At 42.9% G+C, this 23,300-nt stretch overlaps 1 protein-coding gene across 4 annotated transcripts in view; it reads right to left on the bottom strand.

Moving 5' to 3' along the window:
* Positions 1–23,300, bottom strand: part of MCU (mitochondrial calcium uniporter) — a 213,088-nt gene that overhangs the window by 27,532 nt on the left and 162,256 nt on the right. For all 4 annotated transcript variants that reach the window (XM_089313425.1, XM_008269976.5, XM_008269977.5 and 1 more), the window contains 2 exons: positions 5,085–5,255; positions 2,947–3,051 (listed from right to left, as the gene is read on the bottom strand). In XM_089313425.1, the coding sequence (XP_089169551.1) occupies positions 2,947–3,051; positions 5,085–5,255 (276 nt within the window). The remainder of the gene's footprint in view (positions 1–2,946; positions 3,052–5,084; positions 5,256–23,300) is intronic.

The raw sequence follows: 23,300 nt of genomic DNA, 5'->3' as shown, positions 1-23,300 counted from the left end.
CTCATTACCTGACACAGCAGTTCTATAATGCTTTCCATTTCTTTCCTCCATTTACCCTTTTCACTAAAGAGGAGCAGTGTGGTGAGGTGGGCATTTGGCACAGCTGTTAGATGCTGCTTGGGACATCTGCATCCCGTGGTGCAGTGTCTGGGTTCAACTCCTGGCTTTGCTCCCAATTCCAGCTTTCTGCTAATGCAAAGCAGAAGGTGATGGCTCAAGTAATTGGGTGCCTACCACTTACATAGGAGAGCCAGATTGCATTCCTGGCCTCAAGCTTTGGCCTGTAAACCCCTGGCTATTGTGGGCATTTGGGGAGTGAACCAGCAGATGGGAACTCACCTGCTCTCTCTGCCTTTCAAATAAACAAAAATAAACTTTAAAAAGAATCACAATGCAGTAAAAAAGAACAGGATCAATCATTTGGATGAACATTATTCCTTTTAAATACAGAAATCCAAACGCCCTCTTACTCTACTCCGTTTGTATGTCAGCATCTTTCTCAATCAGGCAGAGGAAGATAAAAATGCAGAAATAAAATTCAGATCTATTTTTTATTTTAAAAAACAGAAAAAGTATTCATGGACTTAGTATTATTTGAGCTTCTGTGAGAGATGGTATCTGATGACAGAATCGCTCACTGGCACATACAGAGCTAAGAGAACCTAGATGCATGAATTTAACGTTAAAAAATCTTTAAGTGGCAAATTTCTAACTCTTTCTCTCTGTAACGCTGCCTTTCAAGCAAATAAACAAATTTTTTTAAAAAAAGAAATATTCATTTATTTTTATTTGAAAGGCAGAGTTGCAGAGAGAGAGAGAGAGGTAGAGACAGAGACAGATATCTTCCATCCACTGGTTCACTTCTCAAATGGCTGCAACTGGGCTGATCTGAAGCCAGGAGCTTCTTCAGGGTCTCCCATGTGGGTGCAGGGGCCCCGGGACTTAGGCCATTTTCCACTGCTTTCTCAGGAGCATTAGCAGAGAGCTGGATTGGAAGTAGAACATCAGGGTCTCAAACCAGTGCCCATATGGGATGCCAGTGCTGCAGGCAGTAGCTTTACCCACTATGCCACAGTGCTGTACCCACAAATTAATAGATCTTAAAAAAAAAAAAAAGAGAGGGAGAGAGAACTTCTAACCTGGGAATCAGGGAATAAAGAAGAAACACACATTAGCATAGCTGATAAATGGTTACTAGTCTATCTATTAAGTTATCCCAACTTAATAAAATCTGATTCAATAATGTCTTACTATTTAAAGGATACTTTTCCACTCTTACTACTTAGAGGATACTTTTCTATACTTGTTTTTCAGATAGTTCTTTGTCATCTGAGCTGAACAAAGAAGAGACTCTGGCCTCTGAACAACCAACATGTTTCCCAGTTAACTTATTTAATTCACTCAATATAGAATAACCACATGAGTCAATGCAGAACACAAAACTGCAGTACCTTCCTTCAGAACACTTAAAAAAAAAAGTAGAATTCAGAGAAGAAATGAATCACTCGAGAGTCAGTCAAAGAAAGGCAATTTTGACAGTGAGGAAGAAGGCCATCACAGGCGAGGAAAGGAGAGTGAACACTGGGATGGCACCCTTAGGACAACAATACGCGCGGAGGGAAAGCAGGTAACATGCAAAGTAGGACAGAGGAAGTCTAAAAAGCCAGGTGTGGACCAGATTATGATTGCATTTAATACTTAGGTCTTCACTCAGAAGTTTTTGTCCAAAAGACTCAATTCTCAAAGGCGGAATCCAAAAGAAGAGATATCTTAGGAGGCTAACAGAGGGAGTGCTGGTGATGGAAGGGGCATTACCGATAATAGTAAGTGACAATGTCAGGGTGAGAAAATGACCAAAAAAGACACAGCTTAAAATCCTATTTGAGGGGCCGAAACTGTGGCATAGAGAGTAAAGCTACCACCTGCAGTGCCAGCATCCCACATGGGCTCCAGTTCGAGTTCCAGCTGCTCCACTTCTGATCCAGCTCTCTGCTATGACCTAGGAAAGCAGTAGAAGATGGCCCAAGTGCTTGGGCCCCTGCATCTGAGTGGGAGACCTGGAAGAAGCTCCTGGCTTCAGATTGGCCCAGTCCGGTCATTGTGGCCATTTGGGGAGTGAACCAGCAGATGGAAGACTGACCTCTCTTTCTCTCTCTTTCCCTCTCTCTCACTCTTTCTCTGCCTTTGCTTTTCTATAACTCTGCCTTTTAAATAAATAAATCCTTTAAAAAATCCTATTTCAGAGGGCTATTTTAGTATTGTTCAGAGCCTCATGGAACCTGGATTGAAAAGAAAACTCAGAAATACTGACTATGTATTTTAAATTTTGATATTTATTCACCACGGATTTTTTGCATTACCTTCAATTTTGAGAAACAGTGCCATAAAATCTTACTTATCTTGATGACTGAGCTTTTGGTGCCCTCTTAAAAGCTGCACCTGAGGTGAGCGCTTCCATTTTTCATATAAGGCATATACACATCAGAAATTCTGTGGGTCTATTACTGAATAATTGACTTTCAGACTGCTGACCTTGAGCCTTCAAATATAAAAAAAAAAGATTATTATCTGTTTCAATGTTAAAGAGAACAGGGAAACCCATGATTTATTTTTTAAAATTTCTCCTATATTGTTATTAAGATGACTTTAAGCTGGTGCAGAGGGAAGGCACTTACGTGAGGTAAGACATCCATTTATGCAAATGAAGTGACTGCCAGATAATAAAGCATCTTAGTGTCTAGGCAGAATCTAAGTGGCTTCAGTCAATGAACTCGCCAAATGCCAGGGGCTTAATGAGCTCTTCAACTGAAACAGAATCTATCTGTATGTAAAACTTGTGGCGTTCTTTGAATATTGTCGGTGTCTCAAGGTAACCCAGGGAAAAACCAAGTTCTTTCCAAAAGGCACCCCCACGTTTCTGGGCCACTGTCCAGGCCGTTCTCTTACCTCTCTTTGGTGGCCGCACGAGATACGTGAAGTCATTGATGACCAGCTTGAAGTCATCGAGGAGGAGGAGGTCTATTCCTGTGGAGGCAGCGACTCTCACACCATCTGTGGGATGTTAAATAAGACTTGTCATATGTCCGCAGTTACTCAAGAGTGGTCGGGAAAAAGCAATCCTCAAAATAGACTTTAAAAATTACCTCTTCCCTTTTATATTTCGGTTAACCTCATCTCCAGCTCTATGCTAACCAGTTTAGGTTGGCTGAAGTGTTTGTTTGCAGGCCTCAGGTCTGCGAGGATTTGGCAGCGGGCTTTTCCTATGGAGCTGTATGGCAAGTGAAATACGGCTGGCCACAGAGCTATAGGTTTCTATCTATGAGGGAAACAGTGAAAATGCAGTCTTCTCCCATCTGGAGCTTTTCAGAACAGTCACTGCTTAGCTGCCAGTAATTCAGCTGGGATGAGTGCTAGCATAGCTACCAACCTGGTCTACTAATTATACTACTAAGTAAGCTGGGAATTAAGTATATTTAAAATACTTAAAGCACAGAAAGGCACCAGTTGTTAACAATTAGTGAATCCAGGTGAAGGGTAAATGGGTATTTACTGTACTAAATGCTGTGGTTTCCAGTAAATTTTCTTCTTTTTTTAAAAAGAGAGATAATCCTGTGGATTTTTTTTTAAAGATTTATTTTATTTGGAAAGGCAGAGTAACAGAGGAAGAGAGGGAGACAGGGAGAGAGAGGTCTCCCATCTGCTGGTTCACTCCCCAAATGGCTGCAACAGCCATGGCGGGACCAGGCCGAATCCAGGAGCCTGGAGCTTCTTCCAGGTCTCCCACGTGGGTGCAGGGGCCGAAGGACTTGGGCCACTCTCCATTGCTTTCCCAGGTGAATTAGTAGGGAGCTGAATCAGAAGTGGAGCAGCTGGGACCCAAACCGGTGCCCATAAACTCACTACACCACATTGCCAGCCTCTTGAAAATTTTCAAAGTATAAGCAGGAAAAAAAATTAAGGCACTTAAAATATAAATAAATGAAATGTGGGGGCAGGCATTGCAGCACAGCAGGTTAAATCCATTCTGCTTGGGAAACCCACATCCCATGACGTGGCTGCTCTGTTCCTGATCTGACTTCCTGCTATTGCATCCTGAGAGGCAGCAGGCAGCGGCCCAAGTGTTTGGACCCTTGTTACCCATATGGGAGACCCAGATGGCGCTCTATGCTCTTGGCTTTGAACTGGCCCAGCCCTGGCTGTTGTGGTCAGTTGGGGAGTGAACCAGCAGATGTAAGTGCATTCTTTCTCCCTCTGTCTTGCTCTGCCTTTTAAGTAGATGAAAATAAAATCAACAACAACAACAAAAAAACACAACAGATGTATGTCAAATGGGAATTTTTAGAGCCTTATTTTAAATTCTTTTCAGATCATAAACGTTTTATTTTGGTAATCTTTTATGTGACAAGCACAAGAAGATTTAAAACAAGTTCTAATATTTCATATCTCCAGAGATGAGGTTTCAATTACTAGAAAAATTATTCTACAGCAAAAGTAATGATAAAAAGTTTTCATAACATAAAAATATGACCAACTGTTCATCCTTGCCCATGGCCTTATATGTGAGTAGTTTTTAAATGAGACTTGCGGTGCAAACACATTTGCTAAAACTGAAAAATTAGCTCTTGCGAATGACTGGAAGAGAAATCACTTTCTTTTCTGGCATCAAGAACATGTTTTCTAAAGTTAACAGTATGGGGTTCTTTTGCAGTGATGTGTGTGCCTAGAAACAGCATGGGGGGAAATGAGCCGTGCCTGGGAATTAATAATGAATGCTGGGGCGGGTGTTCGGCCTAGCAGTTAAGCCGCTGGTCGCGACGCCTGCATTCCATATTGGAGTGCCTGTGTTTGAGTCCCAGTTCCACTCCTCATTCCAACTTCCTGCTGAAGTGCACCTTGGGAGGCAGCAGGTGATGGCTCAAGTAGTCTCAAGACACATGGGAGATCTGGATCAACTTTCTGGCTTCTGGCTTTGTCCTGGCTCAGCCTGAGCTGTTGCAAGCATGTGGAGAGTGAATGGGCGGATGGGTACTCTGTTTATCTTTCTCAATCTTTCAAATAAACTTGTTGAAAATGAAAAATAATACCTGGTGAATAGATTGCCACTCTGTCAATTCCCCGATCCTCTTCTTGCAGTTGTCGTAAAAAGACACCAACGGAGTCGGAGATAGGTTTGAGTGTGAACTGGCAGCGCTCACGCCGGGACGGTAGCCTCACAGATATCACAGGTAGTCCATTCTGATAAACCACTGTCACATCTGAAAGAAAAAGACCAGCAAACACGACCGTTCGATTTCATTCCAAGTGAAAGCCACATGATTCCTGTTTTCACCCAGGGGTGGGGGTCTATTATTATTAGTGGTTATTAGTGTGGTTTGATGTGGTTCAAGTTGGAGCCAAGATGGCAGGTAAGAGCCTCTGGTGACTCCCTCCCTATAGAGACTCCAGTGTGAACAGCCACACATACACACCACGTCACCTTTGCAAGAGCTGCAGAAGCCAGGTAAGACCACAGGGCCTCACCTTGTTATAATCATATGAAAAGTCACACTTTTCTGAACAACAGAAAAAGGAAAAAAGCTGCTAAATCAACCCTTGCCCTGCTCCAGGGAGTGGGGTGTGGAGAGACGACTCCCACCTGGGAAAGGGAGTACGAACTGATTCCCAGTGTTAGGCCCGCTGGGGAAAAGTTCAGTCACATGGGTTTCCCACCCCCCCCCCATCCCCCCGTGCCCTGGCCCTCAGGCCCATAGCCATGGAGTGAGTATTTGGAGCTTCATCTGTCGCCCCTCTCAACCACTGGCAGAAAGGGCAGCTCTAGCAGTTCTGAGCCCGGGGAGGAAGATTAGGACCGGGCCTCAGGGCTCAGAGCAGGGTCTGCTGCATGCACACTGGGCAACTGATAAAGGTGGAAGGTATCCAGTCCCATTACTGCTCACTGAGCCAGTCTCTAGAGTTGCCTGGCCTCAGGCAGAGACCTGTGCTTGGGGTGGTCTGGCCCACTTTGGCAGGTGGCACTGTTAGCCTCTGGTGAGCTTGGTGCATGCCTCCAGGACTTTGTAGGGGCCTGTGACTGTGGGGTCCAGCTGGGACCAGCCTGGAGTCAGCCTGGGTGGCCAAAGAGCTGCCTTTATCACTCTCCTGCAAACCTGGGCAGGCAGCAAGAGGCCACAGGACTGTGTCTTGGGACTCAGTGTTGAGCTGCTAAAGCCTAACGCTGCGCAGATCTTAACAGTTTTCAACCCAAGACAAGTACTTGTGGACAGTCTCTGGACTTGCCCCAGTATCAGGTGGAAACCTCTGCCCTGATGAGACAGACTTGTTTTGGCATATGGCACCACAGCCCTTCTGCAGGCCTGGTGTGTACCCCCAAGATTGCACCAGGCCTGGCCACTATGAGACTCAGGTGTGACCCACCTAGGCCCTGCCTGGGTAGCTGAGGGTCAGCTGCCTCTATTCCTCTCCTACAATCTTGGGCAGACAGTGAGGAATCACAGGATTGTTTTGGGACTCAGTGGCAGCTTGGTAAAACTCAGCACAGAACAGGTTCTAACAGCCCCCGTCTCCAAGCTAGTGCCTGCAGATATGTCTCCAGGCTAGCACCTGCAGATAGAGCCCTTGGAGCCGTTTCCGTGCCCAGTGGAGTTCTGTGGTCCCAGGGGAGCACTCTTATATGCTAGACAACATCACCAGTGGCTGACAGATGTGGCAGCAGGCAGTGAGCCCCACTTCGTAGTAACAGAGACAGCTTCAGTCCTACCCTCAGGCTGCAGTGGTCTTGCTGGGCTGAGGGCTCTGGCTGTTACCTAGCAGTGTGGGATTTATGGACACAGGACAAGGAGTCTGAGCCTACCAAAGGCCCAGGAAGAGGCTTTCTTGGGCGGAATACTCCTCTAGGCCCTTCTCCAGTTCATACTGAACAACGCAGCAACTGCAGATTAGGGATAAATGTGAATTTGGGGAGCACTGTAAGACTGAATTAGTAAATATATCAACAGTAGACTTGGGGGCAAACTGCAACTTAGGGTGCTATCTAGTGTTGAACTAGCATAAATATCCTTAGGCTCACAGAAAATCAACAGATTGCTTAGAATTTCTAGAAGGACAGCCACACAGGAAGCCGGACTACTTTAACTAGCCCTAACATGTAGCTGATGCCGCGCACCATCAAGGGCTTCCAGGGAAGCAGGATCTGACCTGCAGAGCAAAATAAGGTATGAGGAACCAACCACTCAGGAAATGAAATTTTCAAATCTTGGATGAACTTTTCAAAGTAGCTGTTTTATAGAAACTCAACCAAATTCAAGAGAACACAGAGAAATGACCTGATATTCTAACAGAGATTTGATAAACAGATGGAAATAAAAATCAAGCAGATATCCTTCAACTTAAAAGTACACTAAATAAAACTAAAAAATGCAACAGAAAGTATCAACAGCAGACTAGAAGAAACAGAAGAATCAGTGAGCTTAAAGACAGGCTATTAAAAAAAAAAAGACAGGCTATTTGAAAATTCATGGTTGAAAGAGAAAAAAGAAGAATGAAGAAAGCTGATAGAACTATGCAATAGCGTAAGAAGCAATATGTGAGTCACTGAGATTTAAGAGGGACCTGAGAATGCCAAGGGGTAGGAAGCATGGTCAAGGCCACAATGACACACAACTTCCTGAACCTAGACAGGAAACTGATTCAGCTTCTCGCTAACGTGCTTGGGAGGCAGCAGATGATGGTCCGAGTACTCGAGTTCCCCACCACACATGTGCGAGACCCAGTCGGAGTTCCCTGCTTCATCCTGGCCTCGGCCTGCTAGTGCAGGCATCTGGGGAGTGAACAAGCAGAGGGAAAACACCTTTCTCTCTGTCACGCTGCCTTTTAAATAAATAAATAAGGCTTAAAAAATAAAAATGGGCAGTAGATTTAAACAGACATTTCTCAACGGAGGACATACAAACGGACAACAGGTACATGAAAAAATGATGAGCATCACTGATCATCAGTGAAATGCAAATCAAAACCACAATGAAGGGCCAATGGTGTACCGAGTAAAGGTGCCCCTGCAGTGCCGGCATCCCATATGAGCACCGGTTTGAGTTCTGGCTGCTCCACTTCTGGTCAAGCTCTCTACTATAGCCTGGAAAAGCAGTAGAAGATGGCCCAAGTCCTTGAGCCCATGCACCCGCGTGGGAGACCGGGAAGAAGCTCCTGGTTCCTGGCCTTGGATCAGCCCAGCTCCTGCTGTAGCAGCCATCTGGGGAGTGAATCAGTGGGTGAAAGAACTCTTTCTGCCTCTACCTCTCTGTAACTCCACCTTTCAAATAAATAAATAAATCTTCAAAGAAAAATGCCTATGGAGGTGATTCACTTAAAAAAAAAAAGTACAATAAGATATCACCTCACTCCAGCACAACTGGTTATTACCAAAAAGACAAAAGTGTTGGTGAAGATATGGAAAAAAGAAGTCCCTTGTACACAGTTAGGAGAAATGTAAATTAATACAGCCATTGTGGAAAACAGTATGGAGGTTCCTCAGAAAACTAAAAATAGATCTACGGTATGATCCAGCAAACCCATTACTGGGTATACATCCAAGGGAAATGAAATCTCTCTATTGGACAGACATCTGGACTCCCACATATACTGCAGCATAGCTATTCACAATGGCTAAGAAATGGAAACAATGTAAGTGTCCATCCACTGATGAACGGATAAAGAATATGTGGTACGTATACGCAATGGACTATTTACTCAGCCACAGAAATAACAAAATCTTATCATTTAAAACAACATGAATGGAAATGGAGGTCAATATGTTAAGTGGAATAAGCGAAGCACAGAAGGACAAATATCACATGGTCTCACTAATATGTGGAGTCTAAAATACAGGTGATCTCACAGAAGTTAACAAATTCAGAGATGGATACCCAAGGCTAGGGAGGGAGAGGATGCTGAAGGGTTGATGATGGGTACTAGGTTATACCTAGTTAGAAAGGAGAAGTTTTGAGGTCCTACTACACATAATGCTAACACACTGTGTATTTCCTTATTTTTTTTTACCAAAAAAAAAAAAAAAACCTAGAAGAAAAACAAAAATAAATCATTTATCAAAATGGTTGCACGTGGAAGAATTCATGTTGAGTGCAATAAGCCAAAGTTTGTTTATTTTCATCTATTTCAAAGGAAGAGAGAGAGCAAAAGGGAGAGGGCGAGCTCTTCATTCCCCAAAAGCCCACAACAACAAAGGGCTGGGCCAGGGCAAAGCCAGCAGCCCGGAACTCCTTTTGGGTCTCCCATGTGGGTGGCAGGGGCCTAAACACTTGAGGCATTATCTGCTGCCTTCCAGGAAGCATGAGCAAGAAGCTGGAGCAGAAACAGAGGAACCAGGACTCGAACTTGCACTCTGATATGAGATGTGGGCATCCTAAGAGGCAGCTTAACCCATACTACCACAGTACTTGCCCCTAGACATTTTGAATTTTACATTGTTGAACACTGGAGCTGTATAAATTATATATTCATGTGATCATTTCAAGACTGAAAGAAAAAATAAACCTTTTTAAGAACAGATCTGACCTGAGGGCTGGTGCTATGACATGTTGGGTAAAGCTGCCACCTGTGATGCCAGCATCCCATATGGGTGGTGGTTTGAGTCCTGGCTGCTCCACTTCTGATTCAGCTCTGGGCTAATGTTCCTGGGAAGGCAGTAGAAGATAGCCCAAGTCGCTGGGCCTCTGCACTCACATGGGAAACCCACGTGGGAGACCCAGAGGAAGCTCTTGGCTCCTGACTTCAGTCCAGCCTATCTCTAGACCTCTAGCTCTATTCTAGTAATAGAATAGTGTTCTCTCTCTCTCTCTCTCTCTCTCTCTCTCTCTCTCTTCTCTCCCTCTCTCTGTAACTGCGCCTTTCAAATAAATAAAATAAATCTTACAAAATAAGAAAAGAAAAAAGAAAGAACAGATCTGGAGAATCCTTCATCCAAGAAACAATTTAGTCTCATTTGCAAGATGCAGTTCTTCTGGGAGTTTCTACTGAACGATGTCTCCCTACTCCAGCAGGAGGGAAGAAAAATGATGTCTGGCCCTGTTATCAGTAGTGCTGAGAATTATTTATTTTATGGCTCCTGATAATTAGTATTACCTGGGAAGTTGTTCTAGCCCAGTCTGTGGTTCAGAATTTATCCAAAGCCCCAGAGGATGCCGATGCAGATTTACTGACCTCTTTCTCTGTGCCTCCCTCCTATCTGGATCTTCGTCCCACAGATGCTAGCTTCCATGGCATTCACACTCTTTCTTCATTTTACCTACACAGCTAGGTTCAGTTTCTTCTCCCTGTTATACTTCCTACAGCTTAGAAACTGCCTCAGGCTGTAAGGGTTCAACCCATTTATTTCTCTTTTTTCAGGGATCACAATACAATATCTGAAAACAGTTGTTTCAGATACTTTGCTTGATGTTCTGGTTGTTTGGAGCAGGACAGCGATTCCTACAGCAGTTAATACTTTGTGAACACACAATTTAAATTTTTACATGAAAAAAGGAAGCACAGTCAGAAATTTTTATTGTCTTTTTTCCTTCCAAAGGGTTAGTCTATATTTCCTAAGGAACAAGAGGTCAAAATTATAACCCAAACTTAATATACAGCATGTACTACCTAAAGTTTAAAGATATTTGAAAATTCTGCCATTTTCCTTTTCTAAAAGAATCCTCAGCAACTAATCTAGTGCCTCTTTAAAATCTGAGGCACTGACATGAATATTTCTGTATCTTTCATGATGTTGTTATCATAAAATAAGGTCACTGACATTCATCTGGTATTTTTACCCAAATTACTCACTTTCAGTATGGGAAAAGAACCAACTAACCACAGATCTCAGGGAGCAGAGGTAAATTTAAATAAAAGATATAAATCTGTGAATATTAAACACCTCATATTTGGAACATCAGTTTCACAGCTAAGTGCATAGGGATTACTGTTGACAAAGTCAGCACAGAAAGCGAAGGTCTTTCACGCCTAGTTTAACTTTTTCCTTTAAAGAACATGGAAGCTTTCAAAAGAATGAAATGTGAAAGCTTTGAGAAACTCAGCATGGAATAACAAATTTCAGAACTGACAAATGTTTAATATAACACTGCTTTTGAAATAAATCCCCTAGGTCTCCTTTCCCACGCACTAGATTGTACCATAAATGTTAGATTTTTCAGTTTGTAACCAAAGAATAATAATCACTCAATTCCCTTAACAATATATAAAATAAAGGGCGACTGTATTGAAGTCACAATGGACAGTTACAATAAAGACCCTTGTCAGTTACTATTCTCTAGAGAGAAGTATTTTTTTGAATTATGAATCACATCAAGTAACTTGTTAGATTTTTTAAATCTCTGCTTTGATTTCAGCATTAATAACAAAAGAAACAATCTAATTATGTTCTGCAGTGTGTTCCAATGAAACCTAGAAATTATAGGGCTTTCAACAAGAACACTTAGTGCTAGAACATGACAATAAGAGGTACAAAAACAAAATGCTAGGGGCCGATGCTATAGCATAGCAGGTAAGGCTGCCACCTGTAGTGCCGGGATCCCATATGGGCACCGGTTCAAGTCCCAGCTGCTCCTTTTGAGATCAAGCTCCCTGCTATGGCCTGGGGAAGCAGTAGAAGATGGGTCAAGTCCTTGGGTCCCTGCACTCACATGGGAGACCTGGTAGAAGCTCCTGGCTCTTGGTGTTGTATCAGCCCAGCTCTGGCTATTGCGGCTATTTGGGGAGCGAATCAGCCAATGGAGGACCTCTCTCTCTGCCTCTGCCTCTCTGTAACTCTGCCTTTGAAATAAATGCATAAATCTTTAAAAAACAAACAAAAAACTCAAAATGCTATGGAATTGTATGAACTAAGGAAAATAATGCTGGAGCTATAAACATTTGGGGTTGAAGAAGGAATACATTTTTACTTCTTTAAAAATGTATTTATTTGAGGGGTTTGCGCTGTGGTGTAGCAGGAAAAGCCGCCACCTACAGTGCCCACATCCCATAAGGGTGTCAGTTTGAGTCCTGGCTCTTCTACTTCCAATCCAGCTCCTTGCTAAGGTGCCTGGGAAAGCATTGGAAGATGACCCAAGCACTTGGGCCCCTGCACCCACACAAAAGACCTGGAAGAATCTCCTGGCTTCATATTTGTCCAGCTCCAGCCATTGTGGCCATGTGGGGAGTGAACCAGAGGATGGAAGATCACCCTCTCTCTCTCTTCCTATCTGTAACTCTGTCTCTCAAATAAATATACAAATCTTTTCTTTTCTTTTTTTTTTAAGTCTGTATTTGAGAGGCAGAGAGACATAGAGCTCCCATCTACTGGTTCACTCTCCATACACCGACACCAGCTTCCAACTGGTGCCAAAGCAGTGAGCCATGAACTCAATCCATGTTTCCCATGTGGGGGGCAGGAATGTAATCATTTGGGCCATCATTGCTGCATCCCAGAGTCAATATTAGCAGGAAGCTGCAGACAGAAGCTACAGCCAGGAATCAAATCCATGCACTCAGATACAGGCCATGGGCACCTCTACTACTACTCCAAACACCTACCCCAGGAAGGAATCGATTTTTTAAAAGTGCTTTTAAGTCATCAGGGTCAGAAAAACAGTAATAAAAGACAAGAATGCTTCACAAAGTTTTTGAAAATGGTACAAAAATATGTTTACTTTGATGAAAAAAAATTTGAAATACATAGGTGTTTTTAAAGCTTATTTATTTATGTGAAAGGCAGAGAGACAAAGTGAGAACGAGTAAGCACTATCTGGTTCATTCTCAAAATGCCCACAACAGCAGGGACTGGGTCAGGCTGAAGCCTGGAGGTAGGAAATGCATCCAGGTCTCCCATGTTGGTGGAAAGACCTCAAGTACTTAAGCCATTATTTGCTGCCTCCCAGGAAACTAGACTGAAGTTAGAGGTGGGTCTTGACTCCAGGTACTATGATATGGGATGTGAATGGGCCAAGTGGTAGCTTAAACCACTGTGCCACAACACCTACCTCCAAGCACAGTTTTTTCATAATACACATTCTCCATGAATGTCCAAAATTTTTAAAAACATTTATTTTCGGAGGCAGCATTGTGGCACAGCAGGTAATGCTGCTGCCTGGGACACTGACATCCCTCTTGTCTTGGCTGCTCCACTTCTGATCCAGCTCCCTGTTAATGGCCTGGGAAAAGCAGCAGAGGATGGCCCAAGTGCTTGGGCCCCTGCCACCCACGTGGGAGACCTGGAAGAAGCTCCTGGCTTCGACCTAGCCCAGCTCTGGCCATTGTGTTCATCTGGGGAATGAACCAGCGGATGGAAGACATTCTCTTTCTCTCTCTCCCTCTCTCTTTCTTTCTTTCCCCCTCTCTATAACTCTTCCAAAGTAAATGATAAATATATTAAAATGCATTTTCATTTTACTTGAAAGGAAGAGAGAAAGAGACAGGGACAGATCAAGATCTTCCATCTGTACATCCTGTATGTGTAATGTGCTCCTGTATCACGCATCCTGTAAGAGCTGGCCAGGACCCTATAAATTAACCCAGGTCTCCCATGTGCTTGGCAGGGACTCAATTACTTGAGCTATCACCTGCTGCCTCCCAGGGTGTGCATTAGCAGGAAGCTGGAATTGGAGGTGGAGCTGGACTTGAATCCAGGCACAGCGATATGGGATGTAGATGACCCAAGCTACTGTACCAGATGCCTGCCCCTCCATGAACTTTCTGAAGATCTCATATATGAATGGATTTCAAACTCTCTTCATCAAAATAAATGTATTTTTTTGGTTCCATTTTCCAAGAACATTTTGAAGTACCCTCTTACAAGTGTTTTAAAAAAAGCTTATAAAGTAAATTAGGTGGTTTGGTTGGTATTCAAAATCAGGGGCAAAATCGTCACTTAAACTTACCACTTTATGTACATGACTATGTCTTAGGTCCTACAAAAAGGAACTAATATAAGGAAGCCCATTTGGGATGTTTGCTACAAAGCTACCTGGAGCTGAACTTAATATGGATGAATTCAGTGACTATGAGCTTGCCATTGTTTCTTTCCTCCCCCACTTTCTGTAATACTCTGCTTCAGAAATGGATGACATAATCATAGAATTTTAGTACTGAAAGGCCAGAGAGACCATACAAACTAACACCCTTCTTGTACAGCTAGGAGGAATTACGTCTAGCAAGGTTGTCACCCACACACAGTTCAATCCAATGTACATATATTAGGTTGCCAAGTCCTGCGGGAATTTGAACCCTTAACTTGCCTCTTTTAGGAGCATTTAATGATGGTTACCATCCCACCAACACCACCCTCCCGGCAAACTCCTACTTTGTAAAAAGCTTTCCCTTTGGCTTCTGTGGGTTTCTAACTTCTTATCTGTATTTTCTAATTTTCCTTCATAGCCTACTTTTCCTCTGCTCCTTAAAAAATTCTAAGTGCTTTTCCCTAGGCCTCTGTGTCTTGTGATCCAGACACTCTCTAGGCAATCTCTTATCCTTTCAAAGTATCAGCTACCATGTCGATACTGGTGGTATCTCAAAGCTACATTCAATTGTTGGCTGGTCTTCCCGTGGGCACACCTCAGACTCAAAAATCCTGAAACTGAATACATCTCCTCTTAACTATCTGTATTCTCAATCAATACCAGCACCATTATTTAACTTTTGCCCAAGAAAGAATATTGCTGGTATCCTTGGCTATTCTTGGAGCCAGAACCTGACACTCCTCGGAAGTAATTAGTCATCACATCTCTTCACTCCACTTTTAAACATCTCTAAATCTCTCCAATTCTCTCTTCAACCAGGATCTTAGACCAGGCCACCACCACCTCTTTCTTCTATCAGCTTCATTGTAACTAGAGTCCTTACTTCATTCCAGCCTTGCTCTGGTTCAATTACCACACTAAAGCAAAGTGATCTTTCTTTCTCCAAAAAAACCACTATCCCAGAGTAGGTGGTAGCTGTTTTTCATTTTCCCTCATTATATACATACATACATGCAGGCAGACACACACATGCATGCACACATACATGTATCTCAATATGAAACGTCTGATACTGTAATAACTAGCCTCCAAGATGAGCCTCTATGACCCTTATATGTAGGTGTTCACGTTCTTGTGTAGTAACCACCCTACATCCAGTTAAGGCTAGTCTGTATAAACATGAGAATACAGCAGAAGAGATGGCGTGTAACTTCCAAGCCTACATCATGAAAGATTTTGTAGCTTCTGCTTTGCTCTCTTGATTATTTACCCTGGGGGAAGCTGGTCATCCTGCCTGGAGGACAACCCTGAGGGGCTACAGAGAAACCTACATGAAGCAGACATGGCTGCCTCCTACCAAGCCCAACGCAGCCTGCCAGCCCCGTCTTGGGGTTGGATCTTCCAGCCCCAGTCAAGCTGGCAGACAACTGTGGCCCAGGTGTGACTACAGCCTCAGGAGACTCCAGACTGCTCACCTAAACTCTTCCTGGATCCCTAATCCACACAAACAGGAAAAATAATAAAGGATTCCTGTTGTTTAGAGGCACTTTTGCAGTAATTTGCTAAATAGTATCAAACAACTAAATACAGAATGTCTTTGCATGCATTTAGACTGAAATTTCACACTGTACACAACATTCTACAATCTGCCTTGAGGACCGTCATTGCTTTGAGATCTGTCTAAGAGGATTCACAGTTCTGGACCATTCACTCACACTCCTATGCAGAATTTCATGTATGACTGTATCCTAATTTATCTGCTGAAAAACAAGACAGTGTTCCCTAGTGTAAATTAAAAGAAGGTTAGCAGTACTAAACAAAGTTGTCAGTTCCTGAGGTAAAACCTTTCCCTTTTACAGCGGAGAGCTGGATCGGAAGAGGACCAGCTGGGACACGAACTGGTGCCCATGTGCGATGCCACGCTGCAGGCATAGGCCTAGCCCACTCCACCACAGCGCCAGCCCCGGGTTGTCTATAACTGATGTCTATAAGCAAAATGTGCTTGCTTCACAATAACCTGAGAAAATTTCATTTAAATATGTAAAATAATTAAGCTTTTCTCTGCATTGTAATATATTGATATATTAAAAACATTACATCTGTTACATATTATTTAAAAGGAGGTCATTTTGAAAAATGTGTCTTTGATTTTTTTGGGGAGTGTGTGTGTGTGCGTGTGTGTTACTTTAGTAAAATACCTGATCTGGCTAAGTTATAAGGAAAAGAGGTTTATTTAGCTCACAGTTCTAGAGGTGGAGCAGTTAAGATCAGGCAGCTGCCTGGGATGAGAGCCTCACAGTGTGTCTTAGCAGGGTGGATGACATCAGGCAGAGAGAGCAGCTGTCAGACTGGCGATCAGGCACACGCAGAGGAGGCTAAAACACCAAGGGTAACCTTGCTTTGTAACAAGCTGCTCCCACAGTACCTAATCTAGTACAGCCAGACCCAATGTATCCCATGAATTCTAACCCAGCCTTGAGAGACATACCTGGTCCATTCATAAGGGTGGTGATTCTACGACCTAATAACTCTCCAAAGGTACCACTTTTTGAAACTGCATTGTAGAAAAGTTGGCGGGGACATGGTCAAACCACAGGAACGAATGTAGATAACTACTTGGAAAACATCCTTCCATATTAATACGTGAAACCCCAAAGTTAATCTCAACAGTTTGGTGAGTCCAGTTGTTTGAGTCTTAATAACTAGTAACATAAATTTTTAACCACATCAACTACATATTTCATTGTACACCTCAAATAAATTAGTATGGTACAAATGAATCTATTTTGGATTATATGAAGTATTTTCATGAAGTCATTGTGATCCTTAAATGATGAAAGTTGTGGAAAAACTTAAAGCTAAAAATTATTTTTTTTAATATGTGGTATTACTAGTCTCTGTTCAACAGTTGTACTGCCTATGTACCTTTTGCTAATTGTAGTTCTTTTAAAATCAGCTTATGGGGTGAGTATCTGGCCAAGTGGATAAGCATTCCATACTGGAGACCTGAGTTCGACTGCAGCTTCCTACTAGTGAGCATCCTGGGAGGCAGCAGATGATGCCTCAAGTACTTGGGTCCTTGCCACACACATGCGACACTTAGACTGAACTCTTTGCTCCTGGCTTGAGCCTGGTCCAGCCCCAGCTGTAGCAGGCATTTGGGGAGTGAAACAGCAATTGGCGTCTCTTGTCCTCTGTGTCCATTTGTCTCTCTGACTTGCAAATAGATAAACTTTAAAAATGTTTTTGAAAAAATCAGCTTAGAAAAATTCATCATAGATTTTTATTTTGTAAAAATGAAATCCTGTTCTAATATACTGTTCTAAGGTTGCTTTAAAATTAAAAAAAAAAAAAAGGATAGTTCTGTTGTCAAGGTAACCTTCAATGTACCCTGACTCTTAACCCACTTTAATTTCTGGGTGGTAAAAGCTGAATACAACTCCAAAGTACAGACAGTGATGAACAGTGGAAACTCGGGTGTGTGAATCTCAGATTTGGTAGTACTCAAATCTACCAGAAGGGGACACCTTGAAAAGATGGGCACATTACTGAATGTAACCGAATCAGTTTTCTTACCTATAATGCAGGATAGTAATATCTTAAAAGGCTGCTGAGAAGATTCCATGAGAATGTATCAACATAATTGCTTTAAAAGTTTCCCTTGCTTTTCCTAAAAATCTACGATCTAAAACAAAGAGTTTAAGACGATATAACACACCCATGAGAAAATTTCCAATCTCTTTAAATGTCAAGAGAATAAAAGTGACTGTGCAATTGAGGGCAACAAGGGGAAAAGGGTGTAAGCTACGCACCAAACACTGGCAAGGATGTGGAGCAACAGGAATGCTTGTTCATTGCTGTTGAAAAATCCAAAATGATATAGCCATTTTGGAAGACAGTTTGACAGCTTCTTACAAAACCAAATATACTCTTATCAGTCGTGCTCCTTGGTATTTACTTAGAGGAGCTGAAAACTTATGTCCACACAAAACCTGCACATGGATGTTTATATTAGCTTCATTCCTATTTCCAAGGCTTGGAAGCAACCAAGTAGGTGAACAGAGACAAACTGTGGCCCATTTAGATAATGGACATTTAGATAATGGACAATTAGTTGGTGCTAAAAAGAAATGAGCTAGGGCCAGCGCTGTGGTGTAACTGGTAAAGCTGCTGCCTGCAATGCCGGCATCCCATATGGGCACCGGTTCAAGTCCCGGCTGTTCCACTTCCAATCCAGCTCTCTACTGTGGCCTGGGATAGCAACAGAAGATGGCCCAAGTCTTTGGGCCCCTGCACCCGCATGGGAAACCCAGAAGAAGCTCCTGGCTCCTGGTTTCAGATTGGCACATCATCTTTGGCATCTAAAAAGTTGCTCCTTTCTGTGTTGATGAAAAGTGGTGACAATCCTGAGGAAGGTATGTGGTGACAAATGTGACCTCAGCTTCCGCCCTCACTTTCCAGAAGATGGAAGGCCTATGAGAGGAACCTAAGGACTCTCTGTGACCCTAGGAGTGCACTGACATCCCTGTATGGATGCAACAGCAAAGGTGAAACGAGTGTAACCCAAGTTCCAGTCCTCAGGTTTTCTGAAGGCGGTATGCTTCAAGGGCTCTGAGGGTTTCTACATACCTACACAGACACTTGACAGAGCTTTTCATTCATAACCAGCCCCACAGAGATGCTTCCTCCAGCAGCAGAGAACTCACGATCGTCACTTCTAACTACCTACTCAGAGACAGCTTAGCTAAAAGGGCTTATGATTCTTCTGCCAAACCCATAGTAATAACTAGAAGGCCTTGAATGGGGAGATTACACTCATTCACTATGCCCAAGCATCCTCAAGTAAATTGAGCCAGGAATAAATTCTTTTGTACTAACACCTCTTTTCTCTTAAGAAGCAAAACTCTTACCAAAAGTTTAATCAAGCAAAGGTAAATTTTATATTTGGATCCTTTTTGATTATAAAAATGGTTCTCCTGAAACTGACTACTTCTGTGGTAGCTGGAAAGACTTCTTTTGGGCTTGTTGGAAGAGCCTTCACTGCTAGTATGTGTCAGTAAGCAAGCATGATTGTGATGGGCGGCGCTTCCCCCGAGGCACTATAAGTACTCCTGTTGCTAAATCTGGAAGATGTACCATCTGTGCACAGAGTACTGAGATTCCTCAGAGTCACAAATTATTTTTTTCCTGGTGATTATTTTGGCAAAGAAATTTAACACCCTTCCAAAGATGTTAATGACCATTAATGTTAACAGCCTTTAATTTCCACAGGAGACTCACATATTAGGGATTTCTGACTGTTGACATGCATGTTAATGGACAAACTAGGAACTGACTGCTTGGAGCAATGTCAGTTGTTTCAGCACACTGCATTCTCAGAAGGAAATGGAATAGTTTGCAGTTGCCTCAAAATTTACTTCAAAATATTGGAAAATTGATGGCAATCTTGGATGGATAATGTCACCTAAAATTTGACATAAATTTGCTTCTACCCTACACTAAGCCAGTAACACTGTAGGGGCCAGTGCTGTGGCTCAGCAGGTTAACACCCTGGCCTAAAGCACCGGATATGGGTGCCGGTTTGACACCCGGCTGCTCCACTTCCTATCCAGCTCTCTGTTATGGCCTGGGAAAGCAGTGAAGGATAGCCCAAGTCCTTGGGCCCTGCACCTGCGTGTGAGACCCAGAGGAAGCTCCTGGCTCCTGGCTTCAGATCAGCATAGCTCGGGCTGTTGCGGCCAACTGAGGAGTGAACCATCAGATCAAAGACCTCTCTCTCTCTCTCTGCCTCTCCTCTCTCTGTGTAACTCTGACTTTCAAATAAATAACTAAATCTTAAAAAAAAAAAAAAAAAAGAAACATTGGGAGCACATAAAGCTAGAAGGTCTTTCCAATTTGACGTGGCCATTTCTCTTGGCAATTTAAAAATTCTATCTCATAAAATCCAAACAGGGTTCTGTGATGGAACAACTTTATCCACATTTTGGTAAAGTTTCAAACTGAAACTGTTACTTAAAAGAAGTCTAAATTACTGGACACAATTTTAAAATGGAAAAATATAAGGTACTTTAGTTTTCCCGGGTAGCGAGAACCTGAGAACTCTGCCACGTTACAGCACTGAGGCTCTGTGTCCTGGGCAGCTTCATTACTTGCATTCCTTTTTTGTTGCCAAGTCTTCAAAGTTGATCTAAAAGACATACAACGGAGCTTCATATTGGAATTAAAAGTTTATTTTATCACAAAACATTTTGAAATCTATGCATAGTTTTTTCATAACACATATTTTCCCTGAACTTTTTGAGGAACACTATAGTATAGTGGTGGGGTATATCTGTGTCTTCAATAAAATGATGACAATATAAATAGAATTTCCAACTACGTACACAGTGGCCTTTAATAAGGAGTCTTGGCTCAAAAATAATATTCTCCTTCTGCAAAAACTATTTTTAAAAATACCAGAAGAAACTCTAGACTACAAGACTAGTCAGTGTTTTTAAATGGGCAAAAAATTTGGACAGCAACTTCACCAAAGAAAATATCTGAATGGCTAATTAGTACATGCAAATATGCTCAAGAGTGTTAGTCATCAGTGGAATGCCAATTAGAACTACACTGAAAGAATACTCCATATCCAAAAGAGTGTCTATAAGCAAGAAGACTGATCATACCAAGTGCTAGGGAGGACATGGGGAAACTAGAACACTTACACATTGCTGGTGGAAATGCAGGGTGGGGCAGCCATTTTGGACAACAGTTCTGCAGTTTCTTACCATATGAACCTGTCATTCCACTCTTAAACATCCGCCCTAGTGGAATGAAAACTGGTCTACACAAAGACTCATGAGCAATGTTGGTGGCATCATTATTTTTTTTTTAAGATTATTTATTTATTTATTTGAAAGTCAGAGTTACACAGAGAGAGGAGAGGCAGAGAGAGAGGTCTTCCATCAGCTGGTTCACTCCCCAAATGGACGAAACAGTTGGAGCTATGCCAATTCGAAAGCAGTAGCTAGAAGCTTCCTCCGGGTCTCCCACATGAGTGCAGGGGCCCAAGGACTTGGGCCACCTTCTACTGAATTCCCAGGCCACAGCAGAGAGCTGGGTTGGAAGTGGAGCAGCCGGGACTTGAACTGGCGCCCATATGGGATGCCGGCACCCCAGGAAGTGGCTTTACCCACTATGCCACAGCAATGGCCCTGGCACCATTATTTTTAATAGTTCATTCAGAACAGACTGCAATCCAAATGTCCTTCATGTAATGAATGAATACAATGTAATATTTCCATATACTAGCAATGCCCCACAATAAAAAATAAAAGAACTATAACACATGCTACATGAAAAAGCCTTTTTTTAAAAAAACAGATTTACTTACTTATTTGAAAAGAACACAGAGAAAGAGAGGGAGAGGTCTTCCGTACACTAGTTTACTCCCCAAATGGACACAATAGCCAGGTCTGGGCCAGGCCTAAGCCAGGAACCTAGAAATTCATTCAGGTCTCCCATATGGGTGGCAGGGGCCCACGCACTTGGGCTATCATTTGCTGCTTTTTCAGCACGTTAGCAGGATCCTGGATTGGTGGAAATGGCACAGCGTGGGCTCAAACTGGCACTCAGATATGGGATGCAGTGACTTTGCTTGCTGTGCTGTGGGTAAGCCTTTAAAGCATTAGGCTTCCCTAGGCCTCCTCTGAATGAGGCACACGTGCACACAGGGCTTTAGAACTCAGGGGTTACCTGGAGCAGTGGCTAAAGAAGCAGCCATCGAAGGTGAAGGTCAACAAGCAAAAAGCACAGGGCTAGCTCTTGAGAACTCACTCTCCTGACTCTTGCCTCAAGCCAGCTTTGGGAAGCCGACAGGGAGCAGCCCCTGCTGAACGCCTCCCCTAGCTTTGTTTTCCTCCTTGGCACTTGTCTCCAGCCTAGCACCTGTCAAATCCACAGAGTAAGATGTCCTTGGAGAAAATGTAAGATCTCTGCCTGGAGAAGTCAAAAACCAAAGCAGTGGCACCTAGATTGATGTCTATTTTGAGTGAGCTATTAAAAATAATGCTGCCATTAACATTTGCTCCTGAGTCTTTGTGATACAGAAAGAGGTTATGAAAAGGTAATTTCTTGTCCAGGGTTATACAGTGGCTGAGTAGTAACCTGGGGAGTGCAGAACTGGTCTGCTGGATTCAGACATTTGTGCTCTGCAGCTCTACATATAATGCCTCACATGGAATCAAGCAGGGTTGTGGGCGTGGGCACGAGCACCTGTGTTCAACGGGTCCAAAACAGTTATCAAGTTGGGGTCCACGAGACTATGGATTTCATGGGTTGGTTTGAGGAAGCCTGTATCTCTATGCACTGTGAAAATTGTATGTAAAGTTTCCTATGAGTATGCATAAATATTTTTAGAGTCAGAGTCCAGAGTTTCACTGGATCCTCAAAAGTATTTATGACACAAGAAAAAGTCACGATTTGTTACACTGTTTTCGTAGAGAGATTAAGCATTTAAGGTAATCTGTATATTTTATCTCAGCCAATATATTTATAAATAGAAGATATGTCAAACAACATAATTAACAAGAAACTACTGAGAAGTAATATATATGTATATACACACACATATATATATATATGTATACACACTAGGCATACAATGTGGTATTTGGGACTCTGTACTTTTTTTTTTATTTTTTTATTTTTTGACAGAGTGGATAGTGAGAGAGAGAGAGACACAGAGAAAGGTCTTCCTTTGCCGTTGGTTCACCCTCCAATGGCCACTGCAGCCGGCGCGCTGCGGCCGGCGCACCGCGCCGATCTGATGGCAGGAGCCAGGTACTTATCCTGGTCTCCCATGGGGTGCAGGGCCCAAGTACTTGGGCCATCCTCCACTGCACTCCCTGGCCACAGCAGAGAGCTGGCCTGGAAGAGGGGCAACCGGGACAGAATCCAGCGCCCTGACCGAGACTAGAACCCGGTGTGCCGGCGCCGCAAGGCGGAGGATTAGCCCAGTGAGCCACAGCGCTGGCCGACTCTGTACTTTTTTAAAAAATGAGAGCCAAGCCCTAATTTGATACTCAATTTGACCCAGCAGTCACAACACGAAGCAGATAATGATAGGAAAAATGTCTGTCATTGGTGACTAAACTCTAGCTGTGTATTAAGCAAGTTTCTCACACACTATACTGGCCTAAGGTAAAATTAATTTAAAAGTACAAAGCAAGAAATATCTATAAATTGGTACTAAGTAAGGATAAGTAAGGATATTGAGCTGCTTTAAATCAAATAGTTTTGTGCTTCTGTTAACACAACTTG

This window comes from Oryctolagus cuniculus, chromosome 15 (assembly GCF_051225735.1).
Source record: "Oryctolagus cuniculus isolate XC-2025 breed Fujian yellow rabbit chromosome 15, ASM5122573v1, whole genome shotgun sequence".
In the NCBI taxonomy this organism is placed as follows: domain Eukaryota; kingdom Metazoa; phylum Chordata; class Mammalia; order Lagomorpha; family Leporidae; genus Oryctolagus; species Oryctolagus cuniculus.
Note: the sequence above shows the minus strand (reverse complement) of the source record. Positions and strands in the feature narration are given on the sequence as shown.